A 17,364-nucleotide genomic window follows, 5' to 3' on the forward strand; every position below is an offset into this window, starting at 1 on the left:
TTGCATCTAGATGGCAGCTTGCTAGCTTTTAAGATCCCAGTCGCTAAGAAGTGGGTTCTTCAAGTTCATAAAGCGTAGCCAAAGAAGGTCAGACTGTCTGGATCCAAATCCTGCATCTGCCTCTTTCTAGCAGTATAATCATTAGCCTCAGTTTCGTCATCTGTAAAATAGAGATGATAATAGTACCTGTTCAGGGCGATTGCAGTGAGGACTAAACGAGTTACTAGTGCAAAGCACTTAAAACATTACATGGCACTAAAGGAGGTTAGGGTGGTGGTGCTTGAGTCTGCTATAACATTACTAGATTTGCAACCTTTACTCTCAGGAGGGAGGAAGCTGCCGCAGAAATGACAGGTTCAAAATCACTGGATATGGGCTCAGAACCCTCGCTTCTGGGCCGCTGGTTCTCTCCTCGCCCCTCCCTCCTTGCCACCTCCCTTTGCTGCTCTCAGGCCAGGGACCTGATTTCCCACTCCCCGGGGAAGGAAAGGGAAAGCAAAACTAAAGGAGGGGCTCCTAAAGCCTAGGGTTCCCATGCCAAGGGTTCCCAGGGCTACTCGGAAACCAGGCATAGTTTTATGTTTGTGTGTTTAAGTCAACAACTGAAGAAAGCTTCCGTTTGGGTAGAGGAAAGGGGCAGGGAGGAAACACTGAGCTGCCCTGGTGATGCTACCAGGGTTAGGCCGGGTATCAGCGGCGCGGGCGGGGTCTCGTTGCCCTCTCCCGTCCTATCTGCCTTCTTCAGGCAGAAGCCCCTGGGGTGCATATCAAGTCCCAATGGGAGGATTAGGGGTGGGAGGGAGGACGGTGTCATTGAGATTTCACCAGGCTCCCTAGAAGCTGGGCAGTCCTGCTAGAGTTCCAGCTTAGTTCTTCTCCACTACGTAAGCGTCCTCAGGCAAGTCATGTGTCATCTAGGAGCCTCAGTTTCCCCACCTGTAAAATGGAAATGACATTCTGTCTTCCCGGGTGATGGGTGCAAGAGCGTTAATGCGGGCAGCGCGCGGGGTGCTGTGCCTGGGCGCGCGCAGCGGGTACCAGGGGTAGAGGGTGCGGATGCGGAGGGGGTACGGGTGCAGCAGGCGAGGCCGAGGGTGGGGTGCGCGGGAACAGCTCTGCAGCCCGGCTCGCAGTGCTCGCGTCATCGCCGCGAGGGCGGGGCCGCGGGGCCGCGGGGCCGCGGGGCCGCGCTCTGGGGAGACCTCCGCTGGAGCTGCGCCCGCGGCCGCTCGCCGCTCGCCCGCTGCCCGGGCCTCTGCTCCGCCTGCTCACCGCATCTCCGCTCTCCGCTGTCCTCCCTTCCGCGTCCCTGCGCGAAGATGGCAACCGACGGGCTGCGCGAGAACGAGACGCTGGCATCGCTGAAGATCGAGGCCGAGAGCCTCAAGGGCAAATTGGAAGAGGAGCGGGCGAAGCTGCACGATGTGGAGCGTGAGTGCGGGCCGGGGCGGGAGGCGCGGGGCGTGAGAAGGGGACGCAGCCGCCAGGCCTAGTAAACAAGACAGGCCTCTGGGGTGGGGGCGACCTGGGCCCGGGCCGGGAGCTTGGTCCGCGCCACTGCGGGGCGGACAGGGCCGCAAGTGCCGCGCGCAGGTGAAGCGCGGATAGTGGCCGCGAGAGACTGAGGTGCGCGGATCTGGACTCGAGCCTGGCCCGCTCTCGAAGGGCACCTAGCCGGGCCCCAACACGCCCGCTCCGGAGGCCGGCCCGCCTCTGGGCGGGGCGCCTGGTTGCAGAAGCTCGGGGCGCTGTCTTCCCGAACACCGAGGGCCGTGGGACCAGTTACAGCCATCACCAGCCTGGAAGACACAAACTGATCGTATTCCTGCCCTTGTGAGCCGGGAGGGGTGGGGTGGCCCTCAGTGATGCTAAGTGGAGTGGGCCCATGTAGGGCGAGGCCTAGGATAAACTTCATCATTGCTGTCTTTTCTTAGTTTTGCTTTTAGAAGGAAAGGACTCTCATTTAAAAGCTCATTTCTCCAGTTTCTTCCTCCCCCCTACTCCGGGGGTGGGTGGATAATGGTAATGGGACACTCACTGCCTTCTAGTCGGAGTCAGATCCACTCATAGCAACTCCTCCTTGGCTTTCCAAGGCGGTATCACTATCCGAAGAGTGACTGGTGGGTTTGAACCACCAGCCTTCTGCTTAGCTTTAAATGCCTTAGGCACTATGCCACCAGAGGAAGAGCTTATCAAATCCAACCATTATTTCATTTAAGGCTATCTGAGAATAGCCTTTGGATAGATGCAGTGATTGGTGTAAAAGGGCAGTCAATAGCAGTCCTAACAAACTTACATTATTGACCACCATCATAATTCAGAACTAGCTCTGTGATGTTGAATGACAAATTAGCCAGGTTAAATGACTCTGAGCTGAATCACCTTCCTTTCAGTCGTTTTGTTTGTTTGTTTAATTGTGATTGGGATGAAAGTTTGCAGAGGAAATTGATTTCCCATTCAACACCCCATACATGTTCTGTTTTTTGGTATTCACAGCAATTCCCACAATGCAACAGCATTCTTCTCACTTCCTCCTCATGCCCAGTCCTTCTCTTTGTCCTTCCTTTCCATCACTTCCTACCTTCCTAGCTCTATCCCTAGGCAAATGCTGCCATCTTGATCTTATATGGTTGATTGCGCTAATGAGTGCATATACTCTTGGTATATAGTCCTGTCTGTCATTTGAATGAAAGTTGAGCCTCTACCAGCTTCATCTGACCTGTAAACCTAGTCTTTTTTTTTTTTTTTTCAGTTTTTTTCCACATTTTCTCCCACTCGATTCAGGAGCTTCTACTGTGAACCCTTTCAGAGCAGCCAGCAGTGGCACCATCTAGTTCTTCTGGTCTCAGGGTCGTAGGGGCTGGGGTTTGCCTCCCATGGATGGTCTGTTAGTCGTTTGGACTAATTGTTTCCTTGCATCTTTGATTTTCTTCACTCTTTGCTCCAGACAGAGAGACAACAATAGTTGTACCTTTGATAGCCACTCACAAACTTTTAAGACCCAGTCAGTGCTCAGCAAAGTAGGATGTAGAACATTGTCATTGTGAACTATGTCATGCCAATTGACCTTGATGTCCCCTGACACTAGGTCCTGAGCCACCATGCTCAGTGACCCTCAAGGTGTTTGGTTATGAATAAGAAGTTTTCATAGCTTTGCCTGTACATCTTTGCTGTACTACATTCATAGATATATTTGCAGCACATATAAATACATAGGTAGAGACATCCTCTGTCAAGCTTATATATTATTTGTGGATGTAGTCCCATTCGCCTTCCACCCCTTGTTCAGCTTAGTGTCTATGTATCCACTTATGTATTATTGTTATTACTGGTATTGCAGGACTGGGTATGTAATAGTATTCAACTTTGTTGCCTTTAACTCTTGGTCTCCTCCCAGTGTCTCCCTTTGCCTTGGTCATTTTGTACTGACCTCCCCCTTACTGTATATTGCCTTTCTCTTCACCTAAGTTCATATGCATCTACCCACTAGTTTTGTGCATTCTTCTGTCACAAACAAATCTGTCCTGGAAGAAGTGCAGCTCGAATCCTCCTTAGAAGTGAGAATAGCCAGGCTTCATCTCACCTACCTTGGTCATGTTGTCAGAAGGGACCAATCCCTAGAGAAGAATATCATGCTTGATACAGTAGTGGGTCAGCGAAAAAGGAAAAGACCCTCAACAAGATGGATTGACACAGTAGCTGCAGTGATGGGCATAGCAAGGATTGTGAGGTTGGCACAGAACTGGGCAGTGTTTTGTTCTGTTGTACACAGGGTCTCTGTGAGTGAGAGCTAACTTGACAGAACCTACCACCACCACCATGCCCTAGTTAGTGATTTACCTTTACCTTCCCCTCTCACCCCTGGTAACATTCAAAGAATGATTCTTTCTGTGTGTAAACCTTTTCTTTATTTTTTACAGTTATGGTCTCATACAATATTTGTCCTTTTGTGATTGACTAATTTTACTAGGCATAATGTTCTCTAGGTGCTTTCATGTTATGAGGTGTTTTGTAGATGTCTTGCTATCCTTTATGTTGTGTATTCCATTGTGTGTTTGTACCATAGTTTGTTCGTCCGTTGAAGGGCACTTGGGTTGTTTCCATGCTTCCCTTTACTCTTGTCAGATGGTTCCTTCTCAACAAACAGAGCTTGGGCTGAGGACCAGGCTTGGGGAAGTGGTTTTCAGCTCTGAGGGTGGCAGTTCCCAGCAATGCCTCTCCATTATCACACATATCCACTGTGCTCCTGTCATTCCTATCTGGTAAACCATACCCATTTATTGCCAAGTCGATCTGACTCATGGCAACCCTATTTATGTGAGAGTAGAACTGTGTTCCATGGGATTTTCAATTGGTTTTCAGAAATAGATTGCCAGGCCTTTCTTCCAAGGCACCTTTGGGTAGATTCGAACCTCCAACCTTTGGATTAGCAGCCAAGTACACTAACCCTTTGTACCACCCAGGGACTCCTATTTTGTATCACCCTTTAAATTCCATTTAGAAAAGCAAAATGGGGTTCATGCTAGACCTTTAGCACTTGATTTGGTTTTGGAAAATCACTCAATAAAGGCAGGTGACCTGAATCCAGTGTGTACTGTGGTTTCACAGGGCCCTCCTTTCGACAGAAGATGCTCTAGGCTCCCTGTATCACTTAGAAATGTGTCCGACTATAATTAACCAGAAACCCCACATAAAGTAATTAAGCAAATTGGGAGTTCTTTTTCTTGTCTAACAAGCGCAAGGGTAGCCAGTGCCCAGCGTTGGTTCAGCTGCCCAGTGTGGCATCAGGACTCAGACTCTTCTTCTCCATCATCCTTACAGCACTGATATTTGCCTCCATGGCTACATAATACAATGGCCGCAGCTCCAAACATCACTTCTGTGTCCAAGTCTGGAAGAAAGAGGAATGTGGGCACCAGTGTGTTTGCTGCTTCTTATTAGGAAAGCAGTTTTCCCAGAAACCCCAGCTGGTTTCTGCTTGCACTTCATTGACCAAAACTAAGTCACATGGTAACTGCTAGAGAGTCTGGGATAGGGAGAACTGAGCCTGGTGTATTGCCATTCCCAAACAAGATGGTTTCTGTTACCAGGGAAGAAGGGAAGAATGGATATTGGGAAGCATGATTCAGTGTCAGCCTCACTCCCTTTTGCAAATCCCCTAAGGCATTTGACTGCTAACCAGAAGGTTGGTAGTTCAAACTCACCAGCCACTCCCTGGAAGGAAGACTGGATTTATTGCCTTGGAAACACAAAGTGGTTTGCTATGAGTTGGAATCGACTCGATGGCCGTGGGTTTGTTTTGTTTTGTTTTGTATTGTTTTGCACATGATAATGACGAATGCTATAAGCACAGTGTTGGTATCTCTGACGTTGGTTGTCTTATTTCTCTACTTTGCAGATGAGTAAACTGAGGCACAGAGAGGTTAAAAGAGGTGCTGAAAGGCTCCAGCTAGTAAGTGGCAGGACCAGGATTCCAGTGCAGGCAGTTAGCTCTAGCCAAGCTCGCTTTAGCTTTTATGGCAAACCCTTTTGTGCTTTACACAGAAGGGAGTTTGCTAGAAACTCACCTACTCTGCCTCCAGGGATATTTTTCTGCCTTTTCTGTGGATTTGTAAATTGCCATAAGGCAGAGAGATGGTCAAGATGCAGCTTTGCAGCAGGGAACCTCTTAGATGGAAGATTGGTCAGTACAAAAAAAAAGGAAACTGATGCATCCTTCCCAGGGAATAATGTCCTCAGGACCCAGGGCCAAATTTGGACCCACAGTGGACACACCTGTGGATAAGTAAGAATTTTTGAGTTGAAAAGACCAGAAATCATATGAGTTTCTGGTGAGATGTCATCAAAGCCTAAACTGAAATACAGGTCTCCTGATTTCAGAATCCAGAATTATCCCCTCTGTCCCTTGACCTTGCCTAGAGGCATCCAGTAAGTATTTGGAGTGAGGACAATAATGAATCCCAACTATGAGACTCTGGAAAAATTTCATGGAAAAGAAGACATTTTAGCCAAACTTCTAAATGTGGGTGGGATTTGGATAGGCAAAGAGAGGAGGGAAAAATCAATCCAGGCAGGGAAGACAGGAAGCCTGGATGTGGGGTGGGAGGGGATGTTATCTAGGGCAAGAGGGCTTGAGGTAGGGAAATCAAGTGTGAAATGTAAGTGACTTGGGGTAGAGAGATTCTTGATTAATGTGTCTCCTTCTTATCAGACAGTGTCAAAGTTACCCTTCTCACTTGCTCATTCCTGCTGTAAGTTGAAACTGCAGGTAGAGGAATGAGAAGTCATTTCTGAGCTTGTCTTGGTTCCACATTAACCTTCAACTTCAGCTATTTTCAGCCCACCCCAACCCACCCCAGACTCCCCCATCTTTGGATGCAGTATGTTCTGCCATCAATCACAAATGAGGCACTTAGAGGCAGGAAACTTAGAGGCAGGGATGCTGATGATCTTGTAATTAAAAAAAACAAAAATGCTCCAGCACCTCCTATATGTCAATCAATTGTGCTGCCATTTTTTCACTCTGTGAAGGAAGGTCATATCATCCCCATATGGTGGGTGAGGAAACAGGCTTGGAGAAGTCAACTAAATGCCCCAGTGTCATGCAGCAAGCTAGTGCTTGGGCCCTGACTCAGTTTGGGAATGAATAATGCTTTCTCTGCTGGGCTCGCCTTTCAGCAAGTGACTAAACTCCTGGGGATGGTGTAGGAAGGACCTTTTGAATCTGGAAAGGATCAGAATTGAATCTGGTTCACTCCCCAAAGCAGCTGTGTGCTGTAAGTTAACTCCATTCCAACTCACAGTGACCCTATTAGGCAGAGTAGCACTGCTCTAGAGGGTTTTCGAGATGAGCAGTCTGCTTCCATAAAGATTTACAGCCTTGGAAACCCAATGGTCTATGAGTTGGAATCAACTTGATGGCAGTGAGTTTAATCTTTATGGGAAGGAGTCTTGGTGGTATAGTGGTTATGCACTCAGCTGCTAATCAAAAGGTCAGCAGTTCTAACCCACCAGCCATGCCATGGGAAAAAGAGATGGCAATCTGGTTCTATAAAAATTACAGCCTTGGAAACCCTATAGGGCAGTTCTACTCTGTCCTGTAGGCTTGCTATGAGTCAGAATCAACTTGATGGCAATGGGTTTTTGGGGGGATAATCTTTTTTCTCCTGAAGAGCCACTAATGGGTTCTAACTACCACCTTTTCAGTTAGCAGCTGAGTGCTTAACCATTGCACCACCACGGCTCCTTCCCCAAAGCAGAGACTCTGTCTTATACTTTCCTGTATCTCCCTAATCCATCAGCATATGGCAACTTCTTAGTTGGTAGATCTGTTTCTGACACACAAAAAACAAACCAAACCCACTGCTGTCAAGTCGGATCTGATTCACAATGACCCCTCCTTGGCTTTCTAAGGCGGTATTATGCCTTATGTCTTGCCCAATTGAGATTACCCGCCCCTGCCTGCTCCATGATGTCATGAGCAGATTTTCCCATTTTGGAGTCTGAAGACAGTTTTCTGTGAACCAGGAATGTGAGGCCATGTGTGTGAGATTTATAGAACTCATCTAGGGTACATGGCTGGACACCAGGGTTTATTCCCCAGATTAACATGTATTAGACCTCATACATTTTTTTCCTTTTTGGCCCTGTAGACCTTGCCTTCCTTGGGTAGACCCCATTAGACCCAAAGATAGAGTGACCAGTTCATCTGGTTTGTCTGAGATTTTCTTGGTTTTAAAGTGGAAAGTCCTTAGTCCTGGAAACCCTTTACTCCTGGACAAACCAGGATGGTTGGTCACCCTACCATTAACTCTGACTTGCCCGGGTTCTTGCCTTAAAAAGTCAATAAAACAAGATTGCAGAGCATAAACTTTGAGCAAAAAGTGAATTTTCCCAATTCTAGACTCTCAGCCCTTCAATGTCCATCACTTTGACTTTCAGACCAAGGTCTAATCTGTTGGGCCCTCATCCCTTTATTGACCCTTGACCAACAGGAAATAGTTTATATGGGTTGCCTAATGGGAATCCATCCTTCATCAAACTCCACAGCCCCAGGCCTTTTCTTCCAAACCAGTTGCCATAGAATCAACTCTAATTCATAGTGAACTTACAGGACAGAGTAGAACTGCCCCACAGGTTCTCCAGGGAAGCAGACTGCCACATCTTTCTCCCTTGGAGGGGCTAGTGGGTTCAAACCTCCAATAGTAGCCTAGTGCTTAACCACTGTACCACCAGAGCTCCCCTTTTCTCCCAAAAGCACTATTTCCCCCCCACATTCCTCCCAAACTGCCTACTTCTCCCTAGATATTTCTCTTCATCACCTCCGCTTATCTTCTACCATAGGTGAATGCTCCCTAGCCTAAAGTTACAGCTTATATTTGTTTCCTGTTGCTGCTACACAGATTACCACAAATTTAGTGGCTTAAAGCAACACACTTTTACTCTCTTACTGGTCTGGAGTCACAAGTCTAAAGTGGGTGGCAGCGCTGGTTCCTTCTGGAGGCTGTAGGGGAGACTCCATTGCCTTGCCTTTTCTAGCTTCTAGAGGCTGTCTGCATTCCTTCGCTTGTGGCCCCTCATCACTCTGACCTCTGCTTCTGTAATCACATCTCCTCTAATTCTGACTCTCCTGCCTTTCTCTTATAAGGGTCCTTGTGATTGCATTGGATAATCCAGAATACTCTCCCTGTCTCAAAATCTTCAACTTATTCACTCTGCAAAGTCCCTTTTGTCATGGGAGACAACAGGGTTTGGAGATTAGGACATGAGCATCTCTTACTGTTGGTGGCTGTTGGACTGGCTCTGACTCGTGTACAACCAAACGTTGCCCATTCCTGGGCCATGGTGTATTTGAGTCCATTGTTGTGGCTATTGTGTCAGTTCATCTCACTGAGGGTTTCCCTCATTTTTGCTGACCTTCTGCTTTAGCACCTTTGGGTGGCCATTATTCATCTTATCACATAGCTCTAAAAACTGGAGGAGTCAACCTGCTTCAGCCTCAGTCCTCAGACATACAAAGCTTTTTTTTTTCTCTACCCAAGCCCATGTCCTTTTCTCATAGATGATGAGGTAGCTGAGATGGTGGTGGTAGGAGGGAGGATTGTCAAGGCATTTTCCTAAGGTTGTAAGGTAGCACAGTTGGTAAGCACTTGGCTGCTAATTTAAAGATTGGTAGTTTGAACACACCAGTCACTCCATGAGAGTAAGATGTGGCAGTCTGCTTCCATAAAGATTACAGCCTTGGAAAACTTTATGGTGCAGTTCTACTCTGTCCTGTAGGATTGCTATGAGTCAGAATCAATTCAATGGCAATAGTTTTATAAGGTAGATGAGAGAGTAAATGTCAGGGTAAGGCTCTAGGACAGTTCTCCTTCTTACCTTGCCAGGCTTCCCCTCAGAAACTTGATGTTGATATTTACATTAGAAAGAAAAAAAACCTAAATTCATGTGGGCATGTATCAAAAGGTGTCAATATTTTTTTTAAGTAAAAAAGCAAAGTCCTAAACATATATATAAAGCATTCTCATTAGCTCAGAAAAGATGCTCATAAAAACCAAACCAAACTCACTGCCACTAAGTCGGATCTGACTCATAGTGACCCCTCCTTGGGTTTCGAGGCAGTATCACTGCGGAAGTAGATTGCCAAACCTTCCTTCCGAGGAGTGGCTGGTGGGTTTGAACTGCCAGCCTTCTGGTTAGTAGTCAAATGCCTTAGGCACTATGCTACCAGAGCTCCTAAAAGATGCTCATATATGCATTCAATTTCTGGAAAGATACATAAAAATCTTATCTCTAGAGTGGTAAGGGGAAGTGGAGAGGAAAGCAGAAGTACTTCTCATGTTATACCACCTATACATCTGTTGTTGTGTGCCATCAGGTCAATTCTGACTCTTAGCAACCCTATGGGACAGAGTACAATGGCCCCATAGGGTTTCCAAAGCTGTAAATCTTTAAAGAAGCAGACTGCCATATCTTCCTCCACAGAGCAGCTGGTAGGTTTGAACCACTGACCTGTTTATTTAGCAGCTGAGCTCTTAACTACTGCATCACCATGGCTCCTACTTACTGTGATAATAAAAAAAAAAAAAAAAAAAAGAACTGGAATGGTATTCAAGATCAAGGAAACACAAAGAGAGAAAAAGGGGGGGGGGAGAGATAGAAGGAAACAGTTAAACTTTAAAAAGTCCTTAAACTGAAATTAAACTGAGGAATGTTCTGGAAGTCAGGCTCAAAACAGGCAGAGCCAGGAGGATGCTATTTCAGCTGATGTATATAGCAGCCTCCTGGGGCCATGTGGGAGCTTCAGCCAGATTCCCAGATTCTTTGTGGCAGATTCTAATATTGTCTAGGAACAAAGCAGCTCAAAGTAAATTTATGTAACTTCTCTAGGTATAAGTCCAGACTAAATTTAGACAAATCATAGGACTTATCATCAGATGCTGTTGACTTTTCTATCTATTCCAAATATAATTTTGTGAAAATTTTTATTCTCCAACACTTTATGACTTCAGCCCTGAACTGTTCTGATTTTATGGTTAAGGGAGAAGTGTAGGAAAATCAAATTTCTGGCTTAGTCGGAAAGAAACATGGCGATTGACATTTTCCATTTCCTGAGGAAAATATGCTCTCCATACTGAGGCATATGGAAGTTAGTTCCCCACAGACTAGTCTTCTTCCCTGGCGGCTCTTCCATATGCCACCTGCAGTCATCAGAGAGGGCAGGAGGCAAACCTTCCTTTCATTTCCTCTCCCTCCTTTTACTCTGTATTCATTACTGCACATGAGCTAGCTAACTCGTGTTTTTAAAAAGCCTTCATAATAAGCTCATTGTAGAAAATTTAGAAATATGAGAAATTCTCTTTTTTTAACTCATGAAATTGTCTTATACATACGTTTAGTACTTTGATTTTTTTTTCAATTGTGATTTGGGTGAAAGTTTATAGAACAAATTCACTTTACATACAGCAGTTCACATTTCATGACATTGACTATAATTTCCCACAATGCAACAGCTTCCCTCCCACTTCCTCCCCATCGTTACCTCTTCCCTGTGGCCTTCCTTCCATGTACTCTTGCCCCTGAGCTAAGTCCCTGTGCATATACAGCCCTTCTGTTCTCCTATGATTGTTCTCTCCAAGGAGTGTATCTACCTAGATAGCACTTTGCTTTTTTTACTTAATAAATATTGACACCTTTTCATACATGAATACATGAATGTAGTTGTTTTCTTTTCAATGTAATTATTTAAAAATTGGAAGAAAATATGACAACAAGTCATCCATAACTCCACCACCCAGAGGTAGCCACTTTTAACATTTTGATGTATTTCATAGTTTATGTTTCTCTGTTTGTGTATATATTTGTAATCATACTGAGGATGTCCTAGATAAGAGTTTGAGCCTAGGTTTTACATTTGACACAGTGGTTTGAATAGCTCCCCCTGTCATTTACCCACTAAACTCACTGCCATTTAGTGAGCTCTGTCTAGAGGACAGAGTAGAACTGCCCCATAGAGTTTCCAAGGCTGTAAATCTTTATGGAAGCAGACTGCCACATCTGTCTCCTGTGGAGCGGCTGGTAAGTTCAAACCACTGATCTTTTGGTTAGCAGCAAAATGCTTTCACTACTGAACCACCAGATCTCCTTATGTCAATGACAGCTCTTTTAAAATGTCATTACTGTCTTTATAACTGTGTAATATTCCCTCTTACAGGCTATATCATAACATAACTCTTCCAACTTTTTAAAAAAAAAAAACTTTTTACAGTGATTTGGGTGACAGTGTACAGAGGAAACCAGTCTTGCATTTAATTCATACATGTTTTGTGACATTGATTGCAATCCCCACAATATAACATTTATCCCACTTCTTTGTGCTTCCCGTTTCCATTCATCCTTCTTTCCTATCCCTTCCTGCCTTCTGAGCTTTGTCTCTGAGCAGATGCTGCCCTTTTGATCTTGAATAGTTCATTGTTCAAAGAGTGCATATCTCCCTGGTGTATTGCTCACCATATAGACCTGTCTATTGTTTGGCTTAAAGTTGAGCCACTGGAGTGAGTTCAGTTCCAGGCTTGAAGGGTGACTGAGGGCCATAATCTCAGGCATTCCACCAGTCTGACCAATGAGCCTGGGCTTTTTTGTATGATTTTGAGTTTTGCTCCACATTTTTCCCACTCTATCCAGGACCTTCTATTGTGAACCCTTTCAGAGTAGTTGGTAGTGGTAGCCAGGCACCATCTTGTTCTGGTCTTGGGGTTATGGAGGCTGAGGTTTGCATGGCCCATTAGTCCTTTGGACTAATATTCCATGTGTCTTTGATTTTCTTCACTCTTCTTTGGTCTGGATAGGGAGAGACCTATGTTGCACCTTAGATGGCTGCTCACAGGCTTTTAAGGCCCCAGTCGCTACTCACCAAAGTATAGCCTTCCAACTTTTAATGAGAGAATTCAGGCTAGAATTTTTCAGTGGTATATGTATAGTTTTTAAGGCAATTCAAAAATCTCTGACAAACACACGTGAAGTAATGTGATTATAAATGTTCGCCTTCCATAGGAGTGTTAAGGGCTTTTTGTACACATCCCATCCTGTTCTACCTTCGGGTAGAATCAGACAGAATTTTTTTCTTTCCCCCCCAAATAAAATTAGCTATGAGTCCTTTTCCCTGCTTACTTCCTTTAATCTTCTACCAACTGGTAACCATAAAAACACTATATATTAGTACAAAATTTAGAGTGCATTTCAAGATGATTTCAAAATCAGTTTCTTCTATTTAAGACATCTCATTTGTATTTGAACCCATCTTCATTTAATTCTTCTCTATTTATAATCACTTTCAAAATGTTCAGAGTAGATGATGTGAGTGGTTAATGCAAGGTTGCTACCCAAAGATTGGAGGTTTGAGTCCAGCTAGGAGCACCTCAGAAGAAAGGCCTGGTGAACCACGTCCAAAATATCAGCAGTGCAAACCCTGTGGACCACAGTTCTACTCACTCTGACACATGTGGTTTTGCCATGAGTCAGAATCAACTTAACAGCAATTAGAAAAAATGCCACCTGTACTTCAGACCATCAAAAAGAGTGCAGTTTTTCTTCCCCAACCAACTCTTTTTTAAAATTACCCCTTTTGAGTTTGGGCATCACAGTTTTCTCAACCACAGGCTCTGGAATCCTCCCCTTCTGTGGCCCACCCTCCATGTCTAAACCTTTCCAGAGCTTTCTCCACCTAAAGTGGGGCCTTGTGACCCACTTCTACTGTTAGTAGACATAACTCACCTGTGAGTGGCAATGCAGACTCCCTGGCACCACCCGGTAAATTCAGTTTGCTTTGGTCTAGGGTAAGAGCCCAGAACATTCAGAGGTATAAGCTTCATGGGATCTAGCTGAGCAGAGAGGGCACAGAAGCTGGTGCCTGCCTCCTGGACATGGGAAGAAAAGCATCCTGCAGAGCAGCTTCTAGGCTGTTGCAGGCATATCTTGGAAGGACTGTGGGGAAATAGAGTGCTATACAGCACAGACGTGTTTTCTGGGAGGGAGGGTCTACCAGAGGGAGTCTTCTAACTGGTTTCTGTCTTTCAGCATTGTCTCACTGAACAGTGTTCTCCATCTTGTAGCCAGAGGTGTCTGTTAAAAAGGCAAATCTGTCCATGTCGCTGCTCTGATGAAACTCCACCAGCAGGTTGCAGCACCATGGGTGGAATCTGGAGCTCTGTCATGTAACGTACAGGGCCGTTACTTGCCTGTGGCTATTATTTACCCTTCACACTCTATTATCACATCACTGATACCTCCACTAAAAACGTTGCTCATTTCATACCTCTGGGCCTTTGCTTTTGCTGTTCCCTTGGCCTAGAATATCCACCTAGTCTCCCCTTTCACCTGACTCACTTATCCTTTAGACTGTGCCCACATAATCACCCCATCCTGTAGGGCAGTAGCTCCCTATATCCCTAGGGATAACTTAGCCAGTCACATATAGACTGACTCATCCTTGAAGGCTCTGTCTCCTCCATTGACTCTGAATACCAGGAGGGCAGGGATAGACTCTCATCTCTCTGGGTAATCCCCGAGCCTTGCATAGCCTGCACTGGGATAAACTAAGAAAGGACTTGAGAGAGCTGTCTTTAAATGGTTTAAGGGTTTTGTCTAGTCAGGAGCAGGCCTAGTCTGAGTTGCTGAGAGGACAGACAGAATAGGGCCAAAGGGGAAGAAGAAGCTCCTTAAAACAAAACAAAACAAAAAACCCACAACAGCTGCCTATTGAGCTCTCTGGGTCAGAAAGCATGTCTAAAATCATCAGTGAGTCCCCCATGCACAGTGCTTGTGAATGAATGAGGATGGCATTTTTTTCTTTTTTTTATTTTTATTTTTATTGTAATTTGGGTTAAAGTTTAGAGAGCAAATTCATTTTCCATACAGCAGTTCATACACATTTTGTTTCACGACATTTGACTGTAATTCCTCACAGTGTAACAGCTCTCTTCCCACTTCCTCCCCATAGTTACCTCTTCTCTGTGTCCTTCCCTCTCATGTACTCCCCCCACTCAAGCTGTCTTCCTATGTAAACACTGCACTTCTATTCTCCTACTACTAATTGATTGATCATTCCAAGGATTATATCTACCTGCCATAAATGTTCACCTTATATGCCTGTCTATTGTTTGGTTGGAAACCACAGAAGTGAACTCAATTCCAGACCTGAAGGGTGACTAGGGGCCATAGTCTCAGGGATTTCACCAGGCTCTATCAGACCAGCAAACCTGTCTCTCTTTTTTTATGATTTTGAGTTTTGTTCCACATTGTTCTCCCACTCTATCCAGGATCTCCTGCACCGATCCCCCCTATGAGTAGTTGACAGTGGGAGCTGGGTACCACCTAATTCTTCTGGTCTCATGGTCATATAGGGTGAGGATCACATGGTCTACTAGGCCCTTGGACTAATTATTTCCATGCGTCTTTGGTTTTCTTCATTCTTCTTTGCTCTGGATAAGGAGAGACTCATTGTTGCATCTAGATGGCCACTAGCAAGCTTTAAAGACCCTAGTTGCTACTCACCAAAGTAAGATGTAGATCAGTGAGCCCACAGGTCCAACTACTCACTCCCTCCATGTAGCTGGCTGTGGCCAAGAAGCCACCACAACCTTGTTCCTTGCAATTCTACATGTACCAAGCTTACTTACAGCACATACAAATACACATGTAGACACATTGTCTGCTAACCCTATATGTGGACACACTCCCGCCTACCTAGACATACCTGATAGTTAAGCCTGTCCACACATCTGTCCACCCATAGATCAATGATGATGATGGCCTGTTTTAGCAGAAGCAATGGCATAATTAAACATTCATGTACTTTAAAGTTCAGCAGGTATTGTTCACAGTTTGGGTTTTCACAAAGACTTCTAACCTGTTCCTGCTTTTGTTCTTTCATCACAAAGTAAATAGAGCAACTAAAAGGAACTAGGACTTCTTGGAGAAGTGACTGATTGCAGGGCCAGGGTGAGAAAAGAACAAGATGAACCTGGAATGAGGAGTGCTCAATGAATGAAAAGGACCTCTCCAAAGGTCATAGGAGCCTGTGTGATGGGGCTTCCACTAGCCAAACCTGGGACAATTTGAGCATCAAAATAAATTATAATAGTAAAGGATTATATAACCTATTGTATAAAGTCCACAGAGATATAAATAAATGAATATATAAATAAATAAAGAGATGGGAAAGCTCCTAATGAACAAAAAACAGAATCAGAGAAGGAAGCCAAAGGGGTTGAAAAGTTGTCTTGGCCCATTAAAACTGCTACTGAGAATTTCTACAGTTGATTGAAATTTAGAAAATATTAAATGTGTCATTTAATCTTTCAATAAATATTTACTGAACGCCTGCTATGAGCCCAGCTGGAGAATACTTGCTAACACTTCTCAAGTGTTCCCTTTGTGCCAGACCCAGCAGCCCCATGACTAAGTGAGGCACTGAGAAGGTAAGTGGCTTGCTCGAAGTCACACAGCTGGTAATGTGGCTGAGCTTTGACCCAAGCAGCCTGACTCTGACTCCAGAGCTTTGCTCCTATTATGCCTCTAATGAAAGAAAATACAAAACAACACCCCTTCTATCATCATGCTTACCTTCTAGTGGAACTTCTTAACGGGTTACCATATATTCTAGCAAATTCTTATGATAAAAACTAGCTTGTTGTGTTCTTCATTTCTTAAAAAAAGAAGAAGTTAAATCCTGGAGAGGTGGTTCTCAGAAAGCAAAAGAGAAACCACAGCTGTCCTGAACTGACTCCCACAAAAAATACAGGAACATAGTTCATTTCCAGATTTTTCTTCCTTCCTGGTAGTTTAAAAATCTCGAGTGTTTTAATTTAGTGGCAGTTAAAATTTGGCAGATAGAAGCAGGATGGAGTGGGTTGGGAGTGAATCTATCTGTGGGAAGGGAAAATGCAGTGAGAAAAAATAATTAGCGGTTGGGATATGTTCAGATATACATTATGTAAGGGGGGCCCTATTTTGGTTGAGTGAGTCATATTTTTTCTCTTTTTTAGAGATTATAGAAAGCTATGGTTATGCTGAATTGGGAGAAGCAGTGATAATATTGATAATATTAATGTAAAGCTTTAAAGTAAAATACTAAATCAACTGTCCTTACAACTCTGAGCTAGTATAGTCTTGTGTAAAAGCCCTATGAGAATTCATTTAAAAAAAAAAAAAAAACTGTTTTTCAGCTTCATTTGTATATAAGGAAGAGGGGGAAACCCAAATTGTTCCCCAAGCACATTACTTTGCGCAAGATCAGGGGTCCCCAAACTTTTTCTGAAAGTAAAAGAAAGTAAATATTTCAGGCTCTGAGAGCTATATAGTCTCAGTTTCAATACTCAACTGAAGTTGTAGCAGGAAAGCAGCCAAAGATAGTGCAGTGTAGTAAATTACATGGTTTGGCTTTTCTAGCCATAATCTTAGTAACTCCCACTTTGCTGTGAGCAACTGAGTACCTGATTGTTATGATTGTTAAAGTTATCCACCTGGTGTATTTCTGTTGGCATGGCAGGAAACAATCTTCTGGGAAGTTCTCTCTCAGGTGTATAGAATTTTGATGTTGGGATTGGCCACTCTGCCAGGCTCAAAATGAGCTCTCCTAGAGGCAGAAAGAGTCTTTCTGACTGCTGGCTGAGAAAGACATGCTGCTGAGAGGAACACACTGCTGAGAGATGTGAGAGAGACATGCTGCTGAGAGAGAGATGTGCTACTGAGAGAGACTGTTGGCTGAGAGACAGCCAGCTGAGAGAGACTGAGCGTGTTCCTGAACTTGAATTGTAGCCCATTGCTTCCCTAAGAAACCCCATAATCTGTGAGTTTTGAGTGGCC

General features: G+C 44.5%; 1 protein-coding gene across 1 annotated transcript in view; it reads left to right on the forward strand.

Moving 5' to 3' along the window:
* Positions 1–17,364, forward strand: part of GNB5 (G protein subunit beta 5) — a 65,769-nt gene that overhangs the window by 6,780 nt on the left and 41,625 nt on the right. The window contains exon 2 of the mRNA XM_042783690.1: positions 1,320–1,431. Coding sequence (XP_042639624.1) covers positions 1,320–1,431 — 112 coding nt within the window. The remainder of the gene's footprint in view (positions 1–1,319; positions 1,432–17,364) is intronic.

The sequence above is a fragment of the Orycteropus afer genome, unplaced genomic scaffold (genome assembly GCF_000298275.1).
Source record: "Orycteropus afer afer isolate SDZICR_OR568_19922 unplaced genomic scaffold, OryAfe1.0 scaffold00026, whole genome shotgun sequence".
NCBI lineage: Eukaryota > Metazoa > Chordata > Mammalia > Tubulidentata > Orycteropodidae > Orycteropus > Orycteropus afer.